At 42.9% G+C, this 21,035-nt stretch overlaps 1 protein-coding gene across 1 annotated transcript; it reads right to left on the reverse strand.

Annotated features, from left to right (window-relative positions):
- Nucleotides 1–16,545: 16,545 nt before the first annotated feature.
- On the reverse strand, nt 16,546–19,987 carry JUN (Jun proto-oncogene, AP-1 transcription factor subunit). Its single transcript, XM_061633199.1, has 2 exons — nt 19,002–19,987; nt 16,546–18,867 (listed from the first exon to the last, which is right to left on the reverse strand). Exon 2 carries the CDS (start codon nt 18,839–18,841, stop codon nt 17,894–17,896), a length of 948 nt encoding a protein of 315 aa, XP_061489183.1. The 5' UTR covers nt 18,842–18,867; nt 19,002–19,987; the 3' UTR covers nt 16,546–17,893.
- Nucleotides 19,988–21,035: the final 1,048 nt, after the last annotated feature.

Below are 21,035 nucleotides of genomic sequence, written 5' to 3' on the forward strand. Positions count from 1 at the left end.
TTCCCACACAATCACACATCAAAAAAGAGAAATGATTTTAGAGGAAACCTCAGTTTTGGCAAATAACTGCAGCACAATTTAGTAATCAGCTTATTGGACTTGGCCAATCTGATTGCTTTTGTTTCCACTTCTCTGTTAGTTCAGCGCTGATCCTGGGAAATTAATCAAAAAGCCAAACTGGATCCAGTTGCCTTTCTTCCCCCAACCAGGCCTGTTATTTCAGTTTAGTTAAAGGCAGGGCATAGAATCAATATCCTCTGTTAGAGAATGTGGATTGAAATCAGTTGGCTTGTTGTCTTCTGTTCCTCCTCCAAGAGACACAGACAGGTCTCTTAGACATTTCCGACTCTTAGCCTAGAGTAGTCAGGGCTTGATTTCAATATCTTGCCTTTTTCAGTACATCTGTGGTGACTTCCAGCTGTGCTCAGGTGGTCAAGGACAATGTACAGCAGGCTGCAAAAATGCCGACCCACGCCATGTTCTCCAAATGGCAGTGGCCTGATATGTGGGAGTGATAGTTGGAAGTTTGTAAAAATAAATCGCTACTTAGAACCTTCCTGTTGCTTTTTATAAGCTTCAGAGTGCCACTTTGTCTCACAAAGAGATAAAAAAGGGAAGATATCATAGTAACTCTGTGGCAGGGGAAAAAAAGCACCTTAAAACTATGTTCTAAAAAATACCAAACAAATGATTGATTGGGCAAACATACCGGGGAGAAAAGTGGACAGCCTGAGTGAAGCAAGGGTAAGAGGTAAAGAGGCAGAGACAATCAGGAGTCAATCCAAAAGCTGTAAGCATGTCTTTGCAAGAGCAAAATTGGAAGGGGAAAAGCAGAGCTCATTATGTAGCCCCCCCCATCCCTGCTGCTTCTCTTCACAGGTGTTTTCCTGGGTGCCTCCAGCCTGTCACTATTTTGCTATCAGGATTCAAGTGAATACTGGGCATAGTTTAAGTGGAGTAAAGCGCTCTGTGACCCTAGTGCAACAAACCCATTTTGAAAAAGAACGGGGCTTTTTGCAATTTGGAAAGTGCTGGAGAAATGCATTGAAAAGTGTAGGGTGAACAAATTTGAATGACTAACAGGAAAATGTATAATCACCCTGCAAGCAAATAAAAATGAATGCAAGATGAATGCTCACTGTTGTATAACCACCTTGCAAACAAATCAGAATGAAGGTACAATAAACACAGGATACAGTCTAACCTCTGCATAAGCTTTGTGCAAAACTGCAAGCAAATCAGGATGAATGCTCAATAAAAATGTCATCTGGAGGGGCCCCCTATTTTTTTTTTATCATATTACCATTTTTAAAAGTCGGGGCAATGAACCTCTGCTTGTTTTTAAACACACATCATAAAGACTCACATTCTATGCACTTCGATGTTACAAAGGGTAGAGCAATGGCTCTTTGAATGAGCCAAGGGAGTGTCTTTACTTAAAGAGCTGTGCATTTCTGCACGTAGGAATGAAAAGGCCCTAGACAAAAAGTGCCAAAGAGAGCTCTTGAAAGCAATTAAGGGTGTGCTAGGCGTACTTTGAAAAAATATTAACAGGCATTCATGCCAAACTTCAGGGCTATTTTTATAGGTAGCAGCCTTTGTTTTGTGAATGTGTGTGTGTGTGTATGTTTGCAATGACTTTGAAATGAAGGTGTGCCTCAAGTCAACCACAGCATAAGTGAGGCCTCATTACAATGGCTGAATTGCCTTCAAAAACAATGCCACCCCTTTAAAGTGCTGTGAACTTGGAGCTCATCAAATTCTTCTTGTGGAGTGAGAAAGATGCTTCCCAAAAAGTGTTTCCCAAAACCAGAAAATATTATGCCTACAGGTTCGAGCCAATAGAAGAAAGCATCCTTGAGGAGTACTAGAAGTGACTGTGGAAGAAATCCTTAGGTCTATTGATGGAGTAAGGAGCAGTAAAATAGGACCTTGGTTGGGTTAGCAATATACATAAGGCTGTCTTCTACTGAGCCACACCAAGTTTTTCCAGCTGGATGAAAAGATCTCTGCCTTAGGTCTTCATTTTGGTTTTAAAAAAACCTTTTTAAAGTTCTTTTTGTACTGTTTTAAAAACTTGCTTTTGTGAAACTTAGCTGTTTTTATGATGACTGTAAATAGCCTTGAGACATATATAGAAAGGTAACAAACAAACAAATGTTATCTACTGTAGCCCAACATTGTCTACTATGACTGGCAGCTGCTCTCCAGGGTTTCAGGCTAACTAGAGATACCTAGGATCAAACCTAAGAGTGTCTATACGTAAGGTATGTGCTCTACCACTGATCCTTCCCTATGAGCAGGGCTGGTGCCAGGCATGACTGGGCCCTTGGGCACCAGCCTGTCCCACCTCGGCAGAGCCATAGCACAACCCCACCATATTTGCGGCATGGGGCTAAAATGCCCACTGGCACATCCCATCTACCTCTCCCATCCCTGTGAATGACATGTGCACTGCACGCGCATGTGTGCCATCAACCAAGATGGCGGCAGGGGCATCAGCCCCTTAGGGAAGCCTCTGCCACCATTTTGGTTGATGGGAGGCATGTGCATGTAGCTTGTACATCATTCACAAGGATGGCAGAGGTAGGTGCGGTGTGCATGCGGACTTATCGAAGCCCGCAGTGACTGTGTGGGGAATGCCCTGGAGCATCCTCTCCATGATCTGTGGCAGGGTCAGGAGCTGAAGCAGATCACAGAATGGGAACTCTACCTTCCCACCCTAAGGAGGGGCAGGGGCCCTTGGCCAGGGTCCAACCTGGCTACCCTTTTGTGCTGGCCCTGCCTGTGAGTTCCAGAAATCTAACATGTATACATATTTTTTTACCTGGAGCGTATGAAGTATTTCAGTAGGGCGTCACTCTGCAGGTGGCAGTCAAACCAACCAATCACACATACATGCACCAGATCAGCACAGTGGAATTTAAATTGCTCTGTTAGTCCAAGGTCTAAAATTACTTAGCTGTACCACTGTATCTATCTATCAAAACTATCACAAGGAGCTCTTCTGGCTCCCATGCTCTAGCCTATTTTAACCTCTACTTCAAGGAGTCTGGTTAGGATTAATGCCATTAAAATATTACACTGAGATCCTAATGGCGCTTAGGTCCTGTTTAGGCATTATTTAGTACCTGGGGTTCTTTGTAGTGTAAGAGTCATATGGGAGCAGGCCTTGGATTTATGCATCATCCCTGCTCGCCTCCTAGTAGAAAGAAAATAGCACGTGTATCAGGAGGAGAACCCAATGTGGATTTCTGCATTTATCTGAATTCAGGATATCTCTTGGCCTAGAATTGATAAGGTGGGTGAGATCTTTCTCCTACGTTCAAATAAATTCTGGTTCTGATGGGAAGAGGGAATATGTTAGCCTGATACCTCTTCCCACTTTTGCCTGGAACATAAGGAGACCCTGCTGGATCAGGCCAGTGGCCTATCTGGTAGAGCATCCTGTTCTCACAATGGCCAACCAGTTGCCCCTGGGAAGCCCACAAGCAAGACCTGAGTGCAAGAGCACTCTCCCCTCTTGCAGTTTCCAGCAACTGGCATTCAGAAGTATATCACCTCTGACTATAGAGGCAAAGCATAGCCATCATTGCTAGTAGCAATGGATAACATCATCATTCATGAATCTGCCTAATCCTTTTTTAAAGCCATCCAAGTTGATGGCCATCGCTGACTGTTATGGGAGTGAATTCCACAGTTTAACTGTGCACTGCGTGAAGAAGTACTTTCTTTTGTCTGTCATGAATCTTCCAACATTCAGCTTCATTGGATGTCCATGAGTTCTAGTATTGTGAGAAAGGGAGAAAACAAAATTGCTGCCCACTTGCTCCACGCCATGCATAATTTTATACACTTCTGTCATGTCACCTCTGACTCTCCTTTTCTTAAAACTAAAAAGCCCCAAATGCTGCAATCTTTCCTCACAGGGGAGTTGGTCCATCCCCTTGGTTGTCCTTTTCTGAACCTTTTTCAACTCTGCAATATCCTTTTTGGGGAGAGGCAACCAGAACTGTGCACAGTATTCAAAATGTGGCCATATCATAGATTTGTATAACGGCATTATGGTATGGAATTTGCATTTTTCACAGCTGCTGCCTGTTGGAAGTAGGGCAAGAGCAACTCCTGTTTTGTTCTTTTGTTTATGTTCCAGAAGAGAGATAGAGTTAGGGTCCTCCAGATGGATAGGCTTTATTACCTCTACCTGTGATGCTCTGACTGACGTCCTTCCGTTGTTAGACTGATACGTCTTAAGGAAGCTTATCTTCCCCTCCACAACAACACTGCCTAATGGGTCGACATCTTCTTCAAACTATCCACTACGACCCCAAAGTCTCACTCCTGGTCAGTCAACGCTGGTTCAGATCCCATGAGCTTTAAGATTTTTTGCTCCAATATGCATAACTATACACTGTTTATATTGAATTGTATTTGCCATTTTACTGCCCATTCACTCCATTTGGAGAGGTCCTTCTGGAGCTCTTTGCAATCCCTTTTTGTTTTAACAACCCTGAACAATTCAGTATTATCTGCAAACTTGGCCACCTCACTGCTCACCCTTAACTCCAGATCATTTATGAACAAGTTAAAAAGCACAAGTCCCAATACTGATTCTTAGGGGACTCCACTTTCCATATCCCTCCATTGGGAGAACTGTCCATTTATTCATCTCTGTTTCCTAGTCGGTTCCTGATCCACAAGAGGACCTCTCCTCTTATTCCATGACTGCTAAACTTACTCAGGAGTCTTGGATGATGTTGACAAAAGCTTTTTGAAAGCCCAAGTACACTATGTTAACTGGATCATCTCTGTCAATATGCTTGTTGACACTCTCAAATAATTCTAATAGGTTAGTGAGACAGGACTTACCCTTGCAAAAGCCATGCTGTTTCTGCTTCAACAAGGCTTTTTCTTCTATATGCTTGGTTATTTTATCTTTAACATAACTTCTCACTAGTTTTCCCAGAACAGACATTAAGCTAACTGGCCTGTAATTTCTGGGATCCCCCCTGGATCCCTTTTTAAAGATTGGTGTTACATTGGCCACTTTCCAGTCCTCAGGTATGGAGGCGGATCTGAGGGACAAGTCACATACTTTTGTTAGAAGAGCAACAATTTCACATTTGAGTTCTTTGAGAGCTCTTGGATGGGTGTCATCTGGACCCGGCATTTTGCCAGTTTTTATTTTATCTATTAAGCCTAGGACATTATCACCACTATCTGCCTCAGTTCCTCAGATTCCTTTCCTGCAAAAATTAGTTCAGGCACAAGGATCTGCCATATATCATCCACTGTGAAGATAGATGCAAAAAATTCATTTAGCTTCTCTGCAATCTCCTTATCCTGCTTTAGCACACCTTGTCATCCAAGGGTCCAACTAGAGTCAGACAGTCTCCTGCTTTTAATGTATTTAAAGAATTTTTTGTTGTTATTCTTTACATTTTAGCAACGTGCTCCTCAAATTCTTTTCTAGCATCCCATTTTTTCTGCTTGCATTTCTTTTGCAAAAGTTTGTGTTCCTTTTTATTCTCCTAATTCAGACAAGACTTCCATTTTTTGAAGGAAGCTTTCTTGCCTCTAAAAGCATCTTTGACTCTGCTGGTTAACCATGCTGGCATCCTCTTGGCCCTGGTGGTACCTTTCCAGAGGGGGACTGGCCGAGTGGGTGAGGGGAGTAGTTAATGCCTCTTTACAACAAGGCAGAATTCCATCATGCCTAAAAGAGGCAGTTGTACGGCCTTTGTTGAAAAAGCCCTCCCTGGATCCCTCCATAATGGGAAATTATTGGCCAGTCTCCAATATTCCATTTTTGGGCAAGGTAATAGAGCGTGTGGTGGCCGCCCAGCTCCAGAGATTCTTGGATGAAACGGATTATCTGGATCCATTTCAGTCTGGTTTCAGGCCTGGTTACGGGACAGAGACAGCTTTGGTCACCTTGGTGGATGACCTTCGCAGAGAGCTGGACAGGGGGAGTGTGTCCCTGTTAGTTCTACTGGACCTCTCAGCGGCTTTCAATACCATCGACCATGGTATCCTTCTGGACCACCTTGCTGGGATGGGACTCGGGGGCACTGTGTTACGATGGCTCCATTCCTTTCTGGAGGGATGAACTCAGAAGGTGGTGCTGGGGGACTCCTGTTCGACTCCTTGGCCGTTGACCTATGGGGTCCCTCAGGGTTCAGTTTTGTCCCCCATGTTATTCAACATCTATATGAAACCGCTGGGAGAGGTTGTCTGGGGGTTTGGGGTTCGGTGCCATCAGTATGCGGATGACACTCAACTCTATTTCTCCGTTCCACCTAAAGCCAAGGAAGCTGTCCTGGTCCTAAACCAGTGCCTGGCATCAGTGATGGACTGGATGAGGGCGAACAAATTGAAACTAAATCCAGACAAGACAGAGGTGCTCCTGGTCAGTCGAAGGGCAGATCAGGGAATAGGGATTCAACCTGTGCTGGATGGGGTTACACTCCCCCTGAAGACACAGGTTCGCAGTTTGGGTGTGCTCCTGGACTCAGCTCTGAACTTGGAGGCCCAGGTCTCAGCCGTGGCCAGGAATGCCTTTGCCCATTTAAGACTGGTGCACCAGCTGCGCCCGTTCCTGGAAATGCCTGATTTGACTATGGTGATGCATGCCTTAGTTACATCTCATTTAGACTACTGTAACGCGCTCTACGTGGGGCTGCCTTTGAAGACTGTTCGGAAACTTAAACTGGTACAAAGAGCTGCAGCCAGAGTGTTAACAGGGGCTGGTTACAGGGACCATACAACTCCCTTGTTACAACAGCTCCACTGGCTGCCAGTTTGTTTCTGGTCACAATTCAAAGTGCTGTTTTTGACCTTTAAAGCCCTATACGGCCCAGGTCCAGGCTATTTGTCAGACCGTATCTCTCTGTATGAGCCTGCCCGGGCCCTGAGATCTTCAGGAGAGGCCCTTCTCTCAGTCCCAACACCCTCGCAAGTGTGATTGGTGGGGACGCGAGATAGGGCCTTCTCAGTGGCTGCTCCTAGGTTCTGGAACTCCCTTCCTAGGGAGGCACGAATGGCCCCCTCCTTGCCATCCTTCCCTCGGCAAGTAAATACTTTTTTATTCCGACAGGCTTTTGGGATAGAAGGTGTTTAGGATTGGGCTTTACAAGGCTTGTTTTATTGTTTTATATTATTATTTGTATTATTTTAAATTGTTTTTAGATTTTTAAGTGCCTTTTAAGGTTTTAAGGTTGTGCATTGTTTAATTGTATTTTAATTGTATGTTTTTCTATGTTTTTAACTACATGTAGTTTTATTTGTAAGCCGCCCTGAGTTCCAGTTTGGAAAAAGGGCGGGGTAAAAAATACAGTTTCATTCATTCATTCATTCCTGATCTGCAGTATACACTCCAGTTGAGCTTCTAATATTGTGCTTTTAAGCAACTCCCCAGCATTTTGGAGTGATTTGGCCCCCTTGATTTTGCCTTTCATCTTCCTTTTTACCAATCCCTTCATTTTTGGGAAGTTTCTTCTTTTGAAGTCAAACATTACTATGTTGGATTTTCTTGGCAATTGGCCATATACAAGTATGCCCTGGGCAGAATCCAGGGAAATAAGTAACATTTGAACAGGGTGCTTCCAGACTGTCAGTATTTTGTGGAGGGGGTTCAGGCATATACCACAAATTTAGATTTGAGTAATTAAAGTAGATAAAAGTGCACTGTTGCCCCAGTGCAACAAGTCCACTTTAAAAGAGAAATGGGTTTTTTGTTTGTTTGTTAGGAAGGTGATGGGGAAATGCATTGAGAAGTGTGGAATGAACAAACAATTAATAGAAAGACATATAAACACACTGCAAGCAAAACAGAATGAGTGTTCATTGCTGTGTAGACTTCCCACAAACGAATCAGAACAAACGCTCAGTAAGGACAATATAATATACGCTAACTTTGACAGAAGCTTTGTGTGAGCAAATCAAGAAATAGGTCGCCTGGAGGAGCCCTTAGATCAAAAAAGGCCTTAAGGCAACAGAACTTCATTCTGAATAGAAGTGTTTAGGACTGTGGTATTAGCAATCCATTCCCTACCACCACCAAGAACTTGTTGATTTGGGAACCTGTAATAGTGCTCTGTTATTTTTAATAACCCACCCATACACTACGTTCAAGATCAAAGGACCTCCTCCGGGTGCCTACTCCAAGGGAAGCTCGGAGGATGGCAACAAGGGAGAGGCCCTTCTCAGTGGTGGCCCCCAAATTATGGAATGATCTTCCTGACGAGGTGCTCCTGGAGCCAACACGGTTATATTTTCAGTGCCAGGTCAAGACTTTCCTCTTCTCCCAGGCATTTTAGCATGTGTTTTAAATTTTTTAATTGTGTTTTAAATTGTTTCTAAAAGATGTGTTTTTAAATTTGTATATTTGTTTTAATGTTTTTGGCCAGAGAACTTCGGCTATGGGGTAGTATATAAGTACAATAAAATAAATAAATAAATAAATATTAATGAGAACTTTTAATCAGTCTGAGATATTTTCTTGTGCGTGTAATATTCACATACTTTTTCTGGTTTGCAGGGATTTTCAGCAATTATGAACAGAAAACACGCATGACAGCAAAAAAAAGCCCCACGATTTTCAAAAACAATTGAGTAGAAAACATGCATGACAGCAAAAATAAAAAACCACACATGAACACACAAACCAACCAACCACACCACATTTATAAATGTCTGATATTTTCAGAGGCCTTAGAAGACAATTCTCAAAAAGGAAAGGAAGAAGCAGGCAACAGCTCATTTTGCCCTGGGACTCTTCTTCCCATTCCCTTTCTCAGGAATGTAGAGCACTCCAAATGGATAGTTTCAGACGCTCGCTCCTTGATCTGATTGACCAAAGTAATAGGGGCCCAACTTCTTATTTCAGACTCTATGGACCAACAGTGTGCAAGTAATACATTATATACACTGGGTTGTATTCGATGCTAATCCTTCTCAGAGTAGACCTTTCAAAAGAAATAAACATGACTAACTTAGGTTCATCAATTTCAGTGGATCTACTCTAGTAGCACTTAGCTGAAAACAACCCACGGCATTTTTGTTGCTGTATATTTTGTGGATTCCTCAGAAAACAAAGGCCACAATTCAGAGTAACATAGGCTTTCAGTGAGAGATGTTGTTCATTCCTAAGCATGTTTTCTCAGAAATAAATCCCACTGTGTTCAGTGGGTTTGCTGTCAGATAACTGTGGCTAGGATTGCAGCCTTAGGCTTAAACTGCACGTGTCTGTATTATTATTATTATTATTAGTAGTAGTAGTAGTAGTAGTAGTAGTAGTAGTAGCAGTAGCAGTAGCAGTAGTAGTAGTTTGCCTTTCCTCCAAGGAGCTTAAGAGAGCAGACATTATTGTCTCCACCCTCCATTTCATCCTCACAACAACCCTGTAAATTAGGCAAGACCTTATTAAAAACAAAACAAAACAAAACACCATACTTATCCTATACTGAAGGGCTAGTGTAAAACTCCAGGTGTTGTTGGACTCCAGCTCCCATCAGTCCCAGCCAGCATGGCCAATGATCAATGATGAGAGCTGGAGTTCAACAATATGTGGAGGACCACAGGTTCCCCACCCCTGCCTTAAGCAAAGGCACTCTACACTTCAGACTCTCTCCTGCAACATGGGGATAATAACACTGAGCTAAATGATAGGTCTGCTGTCATAGAAAAGTGTCTTAGACTGAGTTAACCTATTTGCCTGTTCAGCCCAATCCTGTCTGCTTTGCTCTGACGGGCCAAGGGGACTCCCAAAAGTTTGAGGGAGAGGTTTTTCCCTAGCCTTCCTAAGAGCCTTTTAAATGAAAATGCTATGGATAGCTCCTGCCATCTTCTTGCCTGCAAAGCAATTGTTTACTACCACTGAACTGTGAGATTTCCCTTCAGGCAATTTATTAAGATACTGAGTTTTCATAGGTTTTACTTAGATAATGTATGTGAACTATTTTGAACCCCTATATTAATGAAAAAGTAGATAGATAGGTCTAAAACTATCTGATAATCATCTGAACGCTATTTGTTGATTTTAATCATCTTTTTATTTTCAGTGTTCATTGATTTGTTGTATTTTAAATTGTTGTGATCCACCCTAATATCACTTGTGATGAGGCTGGGATATACTATAGATTAACAACAACAATTATTAATGTAAATGTATTGTTGTTGTTGTTAATCATGTGTACAGTACATATGTTTTTGCCAAAACTTGCCTGGAATTTATCTTGTATGGGGGGTGATGGGAGAATATTGTTGCTTTTTCCCATAGAGCAGTTGTTTGGCAGTAAGCAGCTGTTTAACAGCAAATTACTCTGGCAGCCAAACAGCTGATCAACAGTGACAGCAACAACCCCATTTATTCCTGAAGGAAAGTTCAGACCTAAGGTTGGAGGAATGTCAGTGCAGTCAAAGACCATGGGCAGGCATCTTCTAGCACAGGGTCAAAGCAACTGTCCTGCTCTTAGTTCTGAAACTCTGGCCAGTATTAGGTCACATTCTTAAAGCTCACTACCTGGATGGTTCTGTGTAGAGCCTGTCCTGTCTAAACTCCTGTCTTCTTCTGATTTAACTTTCTGAATTTGCTGGCAACACTTGCAGCCAAACAAAATACTCATTCACAATGTGCTTATTTGCAAAATGGTCCCTTGCTGTCAGCTGGAGCAACAACTTGTTTAAGAAAGAAAGTGTACTTCTAGACATTCAGAAGCTGCATAGAGATACACCCAGCAATATCACTCAGTCTTGCAGGCATGTATAAAATCTGTATGTTTTACTAAATGCATGGCTTCTAATCATTATCCTTCTGCCTATTGATTGCTGACTGACACTGCAATGTAATTATGGGTTATTTAATGAATGTAAAGATAAGCACCAAGCATGGATGATGGAGAACAAAACACAACAATCCTGCCTAGACAGCCCTGCCCTCATTGTGGAGATTTTCAGAGTCACATTACATGTTTGGCAACAAGCAGAACCTGAAGCTAGACATGTCATTGCTGTCATTTCTGGGGGGTAGTGGTTAAGTGCAGCAAAGTATATCCTTTGCTCTTACTTTAAAAGAACCTGTTTCACACTTTTGCGTTCAGTTCTTGGTGGTAAATCCTGTGAAAACCCATCTGGTGTCAACCAGGGGGAGGGCTTTTTCTGCTTTGGCCCCTAGCTTGTGGAATCATCTGAAATAAGGCAGGTGCCAGTTTTGTTAAGCTGTTGGTACCTCCTGAACATGCATTTGTTCACCCAGGCCTTTGCCAGGCATTAATACTAATGGCATTGAGAATTGTCTGGCTACTGTGGTTGTTGCTATTTTGGCTGTATTGATTGGATTTAACAGGCTGTTTTTATTGTTATGTGTTAAAAACCACTCTGGAATTTTTAAGTAAGGGTGGCATAATTTTTTTTCAAATAAATAAAATAAATACCACCACCAGGTTACAACAGCCCCTGATCAAATTAATCACATCTAAGTGGTTGATGGAACTGAGCCACCATGTGGAAATTTCCACTGATACCCTGCAAGTGTAAACATAACACCCAAAAACATCCTATGTGCTTCAGTTTTGGCTTTTGTATCATATCCAGAGGGCAGCTGCCTACATTCCTGGTTAAAATGAAAATTACAAACATAATAACGGGTTGCCTTACACCAGTCTTTGCCAACCTGGTGCCCTCCAGATGTTTTGGAATACAACTCCCATCAGCTGCAGCCAGTACGGCTGTGCCAATTGGGAATGATGAGAGATGTAGCCCAAAACATCTGAAGGGCATCAGGTTGGTAAAAGGCTGCCTTGTACTGAGACAAACCAGTAGTCCTGCTCCTAGCCTACAGTCATCCACTCTAATTAACAATAGTTCTTCAACACCCAGAGAGCCAGTGCGGGGTAGTGGTACTGGACGTGGACCAGGGAGACCTCTCTTCAAATCCCCACACAGCCCTGAAGTTCACTAAATCACTTGGATCTGCTATTCTCTGTCAGCCTAATCCACCTCACAGGGTTGCTGTAAGAATATAACCAAACATGCCCATACCTCAGAGGAAGGAGTTGGGATAAATCATCTGCACATTCCTCCTATCTGAAATTCTCTTGCGTGTAGTTATCAAGGACTGAACATTTGGGATTTTGAAAAGTATGTATCTGACCTCTCTCCACCTAGAACCACAACACTTGTCTTACAAAAGAGTCTAAAGCCTTACCACTTTTGCTAGGAGAAGGCAACAATGTGGATTGTACAGTAAATTCCTACCTCTAGAATTTGGACCTTTTGGAATATTTCTATTTGGGATAGGAGCTACCTATTGGAACTTGTTGGAATACCCACTTTACATAGTGGGTCAGGGAGGCGCCAGTCTCCTGGAATGTAAGGTTGATGAGAGGATTTGTTTCTGTTTGGTAGAAACTCTCTTCAAGGTATACAATTTATCTCTAGAAAGCATCCCTGGGGTGGGGACTGATTAAAGAAACTCCTTTAGGCAAACAGGTCTCAAAATATGAGACAGATCTCCCTGAGGAGATGGTCGTTTACTGGAGAAGGTGGAAACTCATCCTGTTCCTTTCAGATCAGTTTTTGTATGTTGATTGGGTTGGAAGCGGAAAGTATACTTGCCCTATCCCAGCCTGTTGGTGTTGGTGGCATGTACCAAACGTATAACTCATATGAGATAAACCATTGGACCAGTGTTCTTGCTTTCGTACTTTGCTATTACATATAAGCATCTAAAATTGTGGACTTTAAGAGCTATATTTAAAAACAATTCAGATGTGTGATAACTAAGCAGAAAGATATGTTTTGTGATTGATAAGGGAATGTATAAGCTGATATCCAGAATTCCTTAATGAGACAGGACAGCCACAGAAGCAGATTTCTCTCAGTGTTTGTTCACTACCCTACTTGGCTGATGAGCTGTGTATCATTTTATTTTCTTTGGACAATTATTAGACATATCATTGTGTTGACTGACTGTGCTGGGTTCCAATGAGATAGCTGCTTTTTAGTCCAGACGTCCAGACTTGCCACACGGTTACCCCATTGCAAGGAGCTCAAGCAACTGGACTTTCATCAATCGTCTATTTCTTTTGCTGCTTGTTAAAGATGCTGTTTCAGTTTCCAGGCCACTCAGATTCCTGTAGTGATGTTAAATGTATACCTTCATTTTATTTTATTAATGTTATGTATGTGCTGTTAACTTAAACTGTATTTTTATATTTAAAATCTGCGTGCAGTTTTAAACTTTTATATTTATAATTGCTTTGTTAAAACTGTTTTTACATATGCAATTGTTTTAACTATTATTACATAGGTAACTGTTTTCTATATGTTGTTATATTGTAAATTGCTTTGGGATGTCTCATGGGGAGTGATTCACAAATAATAATAACAACAACAATAATAAAATACCACCCAATGTGGGATTTTAAAATGCATGCTCTAATCTCAGCCTTCAAACTGGTTTTAAAAGGAAATTAGACAAATTATTTTGAGAATAAAGCTATCAGTGGCTACTAATCATAATGGCTATATGTGCTATCTTCAGGATCAAAGGTAACATGTCTCTGAATACTAGTTGCTTAGTAACAACAGCAGGAGAGGGCTATTGTCCTAGTGAACTACTTGTGGGCTTCCAGAGGCCCGCAGTTGGCTACTGTCAGAAACAGGATGCTGAACTAGATATACCTTAGACCTGCTCCAGCAGATTCTCATGTTCTTACTATTTTAATTATGTTTCTCTTTCTTTCTTTCTGGGCTTCCTTGAGGTCTCCCACAAGGGATTTGAAACACATGCTACAGACATGTATATATAGCATTGCTCCCTCCTTTTCATTAAGGTTGCCACATTTTTATGGACAAATAAATGTTTAACAGCTGCATGTCAACAGGTAAAGCTTTTTTTGGTATAGAGATACAGTGATAGAGAAAGCTTGTCTTTGCTTCTTGCAGTCCCTCCTCCCCCTGCAATTTCATACCTGACTCTAGTCACAAAAGTTTGTGCTGTAATGAATTTGCTAGTCTTTAAGGTGGCGCAGGACTCTTGGCTGTTGCATTGTTCTGTTACGCATTTATTAAAGCCACAAAGCCAATGCCTATTGAATAATCATAAAAAAGAAACCGGCCACCCTTTTTATTTGATGTAAAGTAGCCATTGTTGACAGGGCAACTGTGACATTAACAGTTGCATGACAGGCTGAAATTCAATCCATGTTTTGCAATTATTTATTGCGCACCGCCCAGAGAGCCTCTGGCTTCGGGCGGTATAAAAATTGAACAAAATAAATAAATAAAATAAACTACTGCATCACCATGCCAGGACTATGTTGAATTTCTGTCTGTCATAGTCTGTCACAGCCACAGCAGGCTAGACAGAAACAGCTGGCAGCACCCCTCTTCACCACATTGGGCCTCTTTGTTCCTGTCCTTCAAGACCAGTTAATAGGCTGGGACATTATCAGTTTAGGGAAGGGTCATAAGTCAGTGGCAGAGCATCTGCTCTGCATGCTGAAGGTCCCAGCTTCAACCTCTGGCATCTCCAAGTAGATCTGGCCCCTGAAGAGCTGCTGCCAGTCAGTATAGACAATACTGAGCTAGACAAATGATCTGACACAGTATAAGGCAGCTTCCTATGTGCTTACACATGGGGGCACCCTAGCAGTATTTGTCTTGGGTTAGAGAAGATCACTTGAATGTTTAGGAATTCCTCCTTTAGACTTGTACTGACATACTTTTGAACTGTGTTTTCACATGGATAATGCTGTTGAAAACTGACTACAGCAACATCAATAGGCCAAAAACTTTTAAAATAGAAGTGTTGTGGCAAGGAGACACAATTTCTGGCAAAGTCTACACACAAGTGTCATTAAATCAGAGCAGTTCCATAGTGGCATGAACTAAAGTTCAACTAAGTGCATTCTCTCTCTTTCACAATAGAAGTATGCTCTAAGAGTTCCAGCTTTTACCTTTCCAGGTAGCCCTACTTATTTTGCTAGCTGGCACTTGTTGAGCTACTGCAAAGCCACACCCAGCCATGTTGTGTTACTCCCCTGCTGCCTGTTTCTATATATGGTCAAATCAACTTCCCTTCCGGGTTGCTTATGTCAGCACTATGTACACCAAGCAACGCGTCCATGATCCTCCCAGTAACTCTTTGTTTAGTAACTATCGATACAAATGTACGCAGCTGGTAGCAGTAAACAAATAATACATTCCAACATTACATCTGTCAGCATGTATGAGGTGGAAACAGAAAGGCAAAATCTGTAACTACTATTATTTTAATGTTTCCTATAAGGATGGTAAATATAGAATCTTAACAGTACCACCCCTCCCCCCCAAAAAAGTTGCTTCCTCATGCCACTTATGGACAGACACTGCACTCCAAAAAGTTGTGGGGAAAATTTTTAAGAACTTTGACTGGGAGCATCTCCTCTAGCAGTTGCATGACAGGCAGGAATTCAGCAGGTGAGGCTTATATGAAACAGTGATAAGGGAAGCTTTCCATACTTAATTTGTTTCTGTCAGGGACACACACAAAGATTTACTATCCTACGAACAACATTGCTTGGCCTGATGCCAAAGACATTGCAGAAGTAGGTTTGATATAAATTAATTTACTTAAGTAAATCCCTTCTAGGTTGGAATTCATTAAGGAAACTTTTTAAGGAAAATGTTTTAGCAGAACATACCCTTTAATTTTCAACTAGAGTTGCCATCTTTTGTTTTTATAGGGCTTCTGTAAATAGAACAGCTGTCTGACAAGCACAGCATAGAAGCAATTCCTCCATCTAAGGAAGTTACAGCTGTTGAACTTCTGCTGGTCAGGAAGTAAATCCCATAGAATGCAGTAACACTTGGTCCTTAACAGTCCAATCTTATGTTTATTACTCAAAGAAGTCCTACTTCATTTACTTTGATTTACTACCAAGTAACTTTACATAAAATTGCATCTTAAAGTTATGATCCTAAGTTTACTACTTGGAAGTATGCACCATTGCAATCAATGGGTCTTACTTCCAAATAAATCTCCTAGAATCAGACTGCTCCTATGCATACTTGAGTGTCCTGTTTAAAAGACTTCATGTTCCTAGGCATGTTTACTTAGAAATAAGGTCCATCAAGTTCAACAGGCAGGCCTTACTCTCAAGCAAGTGTGCATATGATTGCAGCTTTGGTGGGACTTGCTTCCACATAAATATGTGGAGATTGTGCTGTCCTTTGTACTCTCCTGTGAAACAACTGGGACATGTAAACTAATCCAGAATATGTTTGCTCATAAGTAAACTCTAAGTTCAGAGTTTCATCATAGGTTAGTGGCCTTAGCCACATTCCTAGGCATTTGAAAGTAAGTCATTTATTTCAGATCACAATATACATTAATTTCCCTACTACTGTATATGAAGATCTTCCATTGAAAAACAAAACCTACAACTACAGTGACAATCATGTCTCACATCCCAAGTTCCAAAACATTTTCTCCCATTGTCTGTTGAGGAACAGGTTAACAGTGAAACAAAGTCATCATAAGAGGGAAAAGGAATTCAAATCTTTTGAAAGAGTAATAGAATGACTTTATTGGACAACAGGCATTGTCATAAATACTTATTAACAGAGACCATCTTTTAGATAACAAAAACATGAAGGTGACAAATTGCCATATGAAGGTTCCCTTTTTGAAAATTTTCTCGTCTTCAGGCAAAGAAGTGTTTAACATGGAGCAGTTAAATGGGAAATGACCAATGATAGGTCATGGTACAGGGCAGTGGATTTAACAGAACTCAAGTTTCCCCCATCCCACTTTTCTTCATTTTTTTTTAAAAAAACGGTGTCATTAGTTCTTTATACAAATTGCAATTTAAATTGACCAGAATAGGCAGAAGCGATGTTTCTTTCCACCACATAGGATAATTAATTTGTTGTCTTGTATTCCAGTTATAGAGAATACAAGAAACTGTCTTATGGCACCTTAAGAGACAAACAGATTTATCCTGAATCGGGAATGCCACTTGTTGCTAAGGCTGCAACCCTGTATCAATGTAGCTCTGAGAACAAGTCCCACTGAACTCAATGAGACTTATTTCTAAGTAGACATGTATAGGATTGCACTGTTATAGAACTGGCTTGGTTCCCCCTCCCTTCTTTACAGGAGTAGCTACCAGTAGATTTTGTGTATGCCTGACTTATCGGTACTGATCAAAGAAAGTAGGTGATATTTTATTTATTTTTTTAAAATATATCAACCCCTTTATGCATTTCCTGCTCAGAACAGAATATTAAAAAAATTATATACTTTATTACAAATGGAAAAATCATGAGATTGCTAAAAAGATCTCTTATTTACAGACAATACTGGGTAGAACCCAAACAAACATAAAAATAACTTACAAAGCCATGAAGTAGTTTTATTGACATTAATCAGCTGTCATAAAATAAAAAATATATATGTACATACACAACTCGACTTGAAGGCAGCAGTATAATTCAGCTTCTGTTGTTAGCCTCCCACACACTCCCTCCCCATTTTTAAAAGGGGTACTAGAGAAAGCAAATCTACAGTGTCTACTGCAGTTTAACCTTTAATACTGAATGATCACTGAATGTTAGGTCCATGCAGGTCTTGGTCAATGTTAAAAAGAAAAAGAAAACACAAAGTCTTCGTGCCACATCTGAACAGAACAGCACTGCTGTAGAACTATACTGTCAACTGGTTTGCCACCACCTCAGGCCAAAAGGCACGCCACCAGTCTCTCCACACATGCTTTGGGGGAAGAGAGCACTCTCTGGAATCAATGCCTTTCAGCCTTTTCTTCCCGCCCTCCCAAGTGAAGCTTTCTACCTCCCAACATTCCTCTTCTTTTGCTTAGTTTTGCCTCATCACAGTTACTTTTCAGTCTCTTCAAAAAGTTTGCAACTGCTGTGTGAGCATTAGCTGGCACCCACTGTTGACATGATTCATAACCTTCTGCTTCAGCTGCGCAACCTGCTCTCGCAGCATGTTGGCAGTGGATGCCAGTTCTGAGTTCTGGGCTTTCAAAGTTTTCACTTTTTCTTCCAACCTGGCAATCCGTTCCAACTTCCTTTTCCGGCACTTGGAGGCCGCAATTCGGTTTCTCATGCGCTTCCTCTCAGCCTTGATCCTCTCCTGGGACTCCATGTCAATAGGCGACAGAGGAGGAGTCTCCCCAGGCATTTCGGGGACAGTCTGAGGCTCTTCTTTCAGAGCTTGAAGGCGTGGATGCTGCACTGGCATCTGGGGGTTTAGATGATGTTGCGGAGGATAGCCCAGGTTGCTTGTGTTATAGTTAGGTGCTGTGTTAAGTGCGCTGGGATTGAAATTGCTGAGATTAGCATAGACTGGAGGCTCGCTGTGCAAGTTGGCACTGAAGCCATTGTTTCCAGCCATAGAAGAGACAGGGGCCATGCCGGTGTTTGAAGGCTGGGCAGCAGAAGTGACACTGGGAGGCATGGTGTTTTGATTGTGCAGCTCTGCTAGTGCCCTGACAAAGCCTTCAGCAAACCCTTCCTGCTCGTCAGTGACGTTTTTGGGGCAGAGGAATTGGGTTGGGGTCGGAGTAGTGGTGATCAGTCCATTGCCAGACTGGATAATCAACCTTTCTAGTTCAGGAGAGGCTAGCTTGAGGAGGCCCACATCTGGAGAGGTCAGGATATCAGCATTCTTGTTCCTCAGGTGGGGCTTGAGGTTACTGGAAGGATCGGCCAGGTTGAGAGTCATGCTCTGCTTCAGCACCTTGGGGTTGTTATATCCATAAGTACCACTTTCTGGCTGTACAAAGGTCGTATTGATGGCATCATCATAGAATGTAGGTTCCATCTTTGCACTCATAGAATACAGTCCACAGGTTGGTGCTCCTAGAGCCAAAAAACCAAGGAAAGGAAGCTAGTATTTGTCACTTAAAAAAACCTCTTTCGAACACCAAAAAAGCCTTTGGGGGAGGTTTTTTTTTTTAAATCAGCAAGATAGGAATGATCAATTAAAGTCTTACTTGTTTGCCACAAGGCATTGGCTTGTATGTCCCCGTTTCCCTCGCACCTCCGATAAGAAGGGATGGATTTGACAAGCAGCGGCTTTTCACCTAAGGCGGCTCAGAGTGATCAGCAGTTCCAAAGTCGTGAGCTTAGGAGAACAACCCACAAAAAGTTGTCTTTCAAAGCGCCGAATTCCCTCTCTGAGCCAAGGAATCCCAAGAGTTAAACGCGGCTTCTTACACCCCTCGCGGCTGCTTCCTTATCACTCCGAAGAGGGGGGCGAAGGTTCGCTAGTCCAACAACTTTTTAAGGTCCTCCTTCCCCCCCTTTTCGCCCTCCCTCCTCGTCGTGGGAGGGTCCTGAGCTGTGCCGGAGCGTTAGCGAGTTTTCAAACACACTTGTTTTGCGGTCTCTCCCCTTTTCCTCCTTTCCGGAGCAGCTTTCAAGAACAGCCCAGTCCAGCCACTGACTCGCTCCGAAGATTTTTTTTTTTTTTTAAGTGAAAGTTCTTATAACTTAAATTACTCCCCGCTGTGTGCTTGTAGGCGGCGGCTAGAAAGGTGTCCTAAACTCCACAGCGTCAGCTTCTTCGGGACCCAGGAAAGAAGGGATCGAGTGATCCAAGCAGGCACTTGTCGCTTCAGAGGGGTGGCCAATCAGGCAAGTTCACCTTCCCCGTCCTGGAAAAGGGAAGGGAGCCCAGCCAGACCCCAACGGTATACTTTATTGCGGGAATGTGGCTGCTTTTTCTTCTCTTTGGGCAACAGTGTCTCAAGCAGTGGCTTGGCTGACCCTGCGTCCTGCTGGCGGCTAGAGCTTGGAACCGGCCCTGGCTCGGCGGCTGCTGCTTCTCCTGCGTGGGGTTCTACTGGTGCCGTTTGCTCGAGAGCGCTGCCACTGTCGCTTTAAGCTGCCTCCTCCTCCTTCTCGTCCGCCGTTCTCCTGCCGCACACTCAATCCCACTCTGAGCTCTTTCCCAGCGTGGAGCCCAACACTTATCAGCGAGCAGTAACCCACTAAAAATAGCCCATGATGTCACCCCGAGGCTTTCCCATTGGCTGCAGCCGCATCTCAGGGGGAGGAGGGTGGCTGGCCCAGCCTGTTGCAAAGCAGCCTATCTCCATGGCCACCCCACCCATAGAAGCTTCTCAGCCCCTTTTCGCAAGGCATTGTGGGCTGAGGTAATGCCTGGTCTCTGTGCACGGCATTGTGGGCTGACGTATTGTTTTTGAATATCTGGTTACCCGCTTAAGAGCGCTGGTGGGGTTGGAAGAACCGGGTAGGGAGGGGGGAGGAGTTCTGTTCGGGGAGATACCAAGTGGTAAATAGAGGGGGGGAGGCTCAGAGTTCCAAAGAGGTAACTTTTAGATCTTATTATCATCTTTATTATTGTTATCTCCACTGGAAAGAGATACGGGGCAGTTTGTTCACGGTTGATGCCATGGGATTTCAGTTGACTTGGCTAATCAGGATTTCAGTTCTCTCGAAGTAGCTTTCTGAGAAATCCTCCTGCTCATTCCCACCTCTCCTTTGCCTGGCAATCGCGTCCTTAAGGTGGACTCTTGGGTTGCTGCTGTATCAAGGCACATGGATCCAGAGGAGAGGCGGGGGAGGAGGTGTGATGGTCTGACTCTCACGTGATTTTCCTTCCCCCCCTCCACTGTTGCTCCTCTAAGAGCTTCCAAGCAGGAACAGGATGGAGGTGGGAGGGAAGAAGAGGCTTGTAGGCAGCGTTGATCGGGTGCGAGTTTACTTGGAAGGGGCTTCCTTCCGAGGAAACCCGTGACAAGATCGAGCTGCCCTATGCACGGTGACTAGGGAGGGGAGTCCCCTTGAACTCATTGAGGCCTGCTTCTGAGGAAACAGGTGGGTGGGGGAGCCATAAGAGGTCTTAGAGCTCTCTAACAAAGACCGGGCTCAACGCTTTGCTTCCCTACCCACCCCCGCGGCTATCCCGATTCGTTCTTAACAAACTTGCCGGGATGCGCCCTGAATGGTAGCAAACGCTGAAAGGGAGAAGGGGGAGTATCTTCCGTTGGCACATTGGGCTT

Source organism: Rhineura floridana, chromosome 6 (assembly GCF_030035675.1).
Source record: "Rhineura floridana isolate rRhiFlo1 chromosome 6, rRhiFlo1.hap2, whole genome shotgun sequence".
In the NCBI taxonomy this organism is placed as follows: domain Eukaryota; kingdom Metazoa; phylum Chordata; class Lepidosauria; order Squamata; family Rhineuridae; genus Rhineura; species Rhineura floridana.